General features: G+C 50.3%; 1 protein-coding gene across 1 annotated transcript in view; it reads right to left on the bottom strand.

Moving 5' to 3' along the window:
- Window positions 1-2,848, bottom strand: part of LOC133341775 (transcription factor Spi-B-like) — a 15,943-nt gene extending 13,095 nt beyond the window's left edge. The window contains exons 1-2 of the mRNA XM_061550480.1: window positions 2,841-2,848; window positions 2,087-2,207 (exon numbers count right to left, since the gene is read on the bottom strand). Coding sequence (XP_061406464.1) covers window positions 2,087-2,207; window positions 2,841-2,848 — 129 coding nt within the window. The remainder of the gene's footprint in view (window positions 1-2,086; window positions 2,208-2,840) is intronic.
- Between the last annotated feature and the right edge of the window lie 843 nt (window positions 2,849-3,691).

Below are 3,691 nucleotides of genomic sequence, written 5' to 3'. Positions count from 1 at the left end.
GGAACGTCTTGAGTGGAACGTCTTTGGCGGAACGTCTTGAGTGGAACGTCTTTGGCGGAACGTCTTAATGGAACGTCTTGAATGGAACGTCTTAAATGGAACGTCTTAAGTGGAACGTCTTTGGCGGAACGTCTTGAGGGAACGTCTTAAGCGGAACGTCTTGAGTGGAACGTCTTGGCGGAACGACTTAAGTGGAACGACGTAAGTGGAACGTCTTGAGTGGAACGTCTTGAGAGGAACGTCTTTGGCGGAACGTCTTAAGTGGAACATCTTAAGTGGAACGTCTTAAGCGGAACGTCTTAAGTGGAACGTTTTAAGCGGAACGTCCTTCGGGGAACGTCTTAAGCAGAACGTCTTAAGCGGAACGTCTTTGGCGGAACGTCTTCTGGGCGTGCGATTGGCTGGGCGCGGCGCAACCCCTCCGAGGCGGAACGGGCGACCGTGCCCAGCGGTCATCGTCGGACGCGCTCTATCCGCAGCTGTATGAGGTGTCTCCCCCCCCACCACCACCCCCCCCACCCCACCCACCCCCACCCCACCACCCCCCCCCCACAAAAACCGCCACCACCGCCGCCGTCTCTCGCAATCACCGCGAGCCGTGGCCCGCATCCAAGAGTCACGACGCTGTCCTCGCCGTGAAAATCTAAAAAACGATTCTCCCAAGTGAGAGCTCTCTACACTTTTCGTTCATCGTTCTCACTCACATCCACCGCTTGGTGTCGATTCGTCACGTGCGCCTTCGGTCATCCCCTGTGGCTCCGTGACCTCTTCGCCGTTGTGCGCTTCGCCTGCTAGATCGGGATGGTCGCGCTGGTTTGTATTTTCGTCGCGTGTTTGGGTGATTTGCGTTACCTCGCCTGTACTTTGCACCCCTATCGTGTTTTTGTTTTGCTTTGCACTGTGTCTGTCGTAGAGACGTGGCTTCACAGCTCATCGGAATTCCTCCCCCCAGGATAAATACATATTCTGATTCCGTAACCCCTTGTCGCGGCGATACTGGCACGGACAAGAAATGCCGGCTGATTTGACCGACGGAAGCTTCACACGAACGGATTTAACGCTGGACGCCATCACCCGCGGCCGCCTTCCCTTACGAAGGAAAGAATGAGCGATGAACGAAGCGTGCATCTCCTCTACGAGGGTATGGACCTCAATTAATGAATGAACGGTCTACCTTCTGTACGGGAATGAATGAGTTAACGGATATCTTCTGTACGAATGAATGACTCACGTACCTTCCCTGAAATGTATGAGTGAATACGACCAAACACCTTCTCTATTAGGGATTAATAATAATCAGAATCTTTATCTTCACGTTCTTTAGATGTAGATGCCACTGGTTCTTCACGTTCTGCAAATGTAGATGCCACTGGTTTTTTCGCGTTCTGTAGATGTAGATGCCACTGGTTCTACATCAGCACGTTCTTACAACTCTCGGTCCGAACAGGCACTGACATACGGGACAAGGTTTCGATTTAAAGCTTTCATGACTGCATGGATTCATATTCTTGGTTCTTTCGGTAAAGTCACGTAGAAGGGAATATCTTATAATGTTTTTGTTATTATTTTATTATTTCCCTTCTACGTGACTTTACCGAAAGAACCAACAATATGGGGCAAGGTTTGTTCGTATATCTCTGAAAGTTCGTAAGTCGAATGCGCGTAAGTTGAGGAGTCCCTGCACCTTCCCTGTAAGGGAATGATTGAACGGAATATCGCCCACGCGAATGATCGACTCGCTCGCCTTCTCTGCGACAGAACCGAGCGAATGAATGAGAGTGAATGAATGAGATTGAATGAATGAGAGTGAATCAATGAGAGTGATGAATATAGTGATGAATGAGATGTGAATGAATGAGAGTAATGAATGAGAGTGAATCAATGAGAGTGAATCAATGAGAGTGAATGAATGAGAGTGAATGAATGAGAGTGAATCAATGAGAGTGAATGAATGAGAGTGAATCAATGAGAGTGAATGAATGAGAGTGAATGAAGGATGAATGAATGAGTGAATCAATGAGAGTGAATGAATGAGAGTGAATGAATGAGATGAATGAGCGAACGAGCGAGCGACAGAGCGGGGCACCTTCTCGATGAAGCGGGCGCGCCGTGGCCGCGTGCTGTAGCGTGGCAGGCGCGCATACTCCTCCGCCAGCCTCGCCAGGAGGAACTCCTCCGGGATGCTCTCTCTCCGCCAGCATGGTTTCCTGCGTTGCACCACCACACCATCGTCATCACCGTCATCATCACCACTATCATTCATCACCACCATCATCGTCATCACCACTACCACTACAGCCATCATCACCATCACCATCACCGTCATCATCACCACTATAGCCATCATCATCACCACCATCACCACTACCACTACAGCCATCATCACCACCACCATCACCGTCATCACCACCACTATAGCCATCATCATCACCACCACCACCATCACCACTACCACTACACCATCATCACCACCACCATCACCGTCATCACCACCACTATAGCCATCATCACCACCACCATCACCACTACCAGTACAGCATCATCACCACCACCTCACCGTCATCATCACCACTATAGCCATCATCATCATCACCACCACCACCATCCATCGTCATCACCACTACAGCCATCATCACCACCATCATCACCACCATCATCGGCATCACATCATCATCACCACTATAGCCATCATCATCATCACACCACCACCACCATCATCGTCATCACTGCCATCATCACCACCACCATCATCATCACCACCACCACCACCATCATCGTCATCACTGTCATGATAACCACCACCATCGTCATCACCACCATCATCACACTATCATCCCCACCTCACCATTAGCCCCACCACCCCATCATCACCATTAGCCCATCACTACCACCATGACCATCACCACCATCACCATTAGCCCCATCACTACCACCATCACCACCACCATCATCACCATTAGCCCCATCACTACCACCATCACCACACCATCATCACCATTAGCTCCATCACTACCACCATCACCACCGAAATCATCACCATTAGCCCCATCACTACCACCATCACCATCACCACCACCATCACCATTAGCCCCATCACTACCACCATCACCACCACCATCAACCATTATCCCCATCACTACCACCATCACCACCATCACCATTAGCCCCATCACTACCACCATCATCACCATCACCACCACCATCACCATTAGCCCATCACTACCACAATGACCCGCCACCATCACCATTAGCCCCATCACTACCACCATGACCATCATCACCATTAGCCCCATCACTACCACCATCACCACCACCATCATCACCATTAGCTCCATCACTACCCCATCACCACCGAAATCATCATCATTAGCCCCATTCTACCACCATGACCATCACCACCATCACATTAGCCCCATTACTAGCATCATCATCATCACCATTAGCCCCATCACTACCCCATCACCACCACCATCATCACCATTAGCCCCATCACTACCACCAGACCATCACCACCATCACCATTAGCCCCATCACTACCACCATCACCACCACCATCATCACCATTAGCCCCATTACTACCACCATCACCACCACCATCATCACCATTAGCCCCATCACTACCACCATGACCATCACCATCATCACCATTAGCCCCATCACTACACCATCACCATTAGCCCCATCACTACCA

The sequence above is a fragment of the Lethenteron reissneri genome, chromosome 2, assembly GCF_015708825.2.
Source record: "Lethenteron reissneri isolate LAM-NWPU_2019-01 chromosome 2, ASM1570882v1, whole genome shotgun sequence".
Lineage (NCBI taxonomy): Eukaryota > Metazoa > Chordata > Hyperoartia > Petromyzontiformes > Petromyzontidae > Lethenteron > Lethenteron reissneri.
Note: the sequence above shows the minus strand (reverse complement) of the source record. Positions and strands in the feature narration are given on the sequence as shown.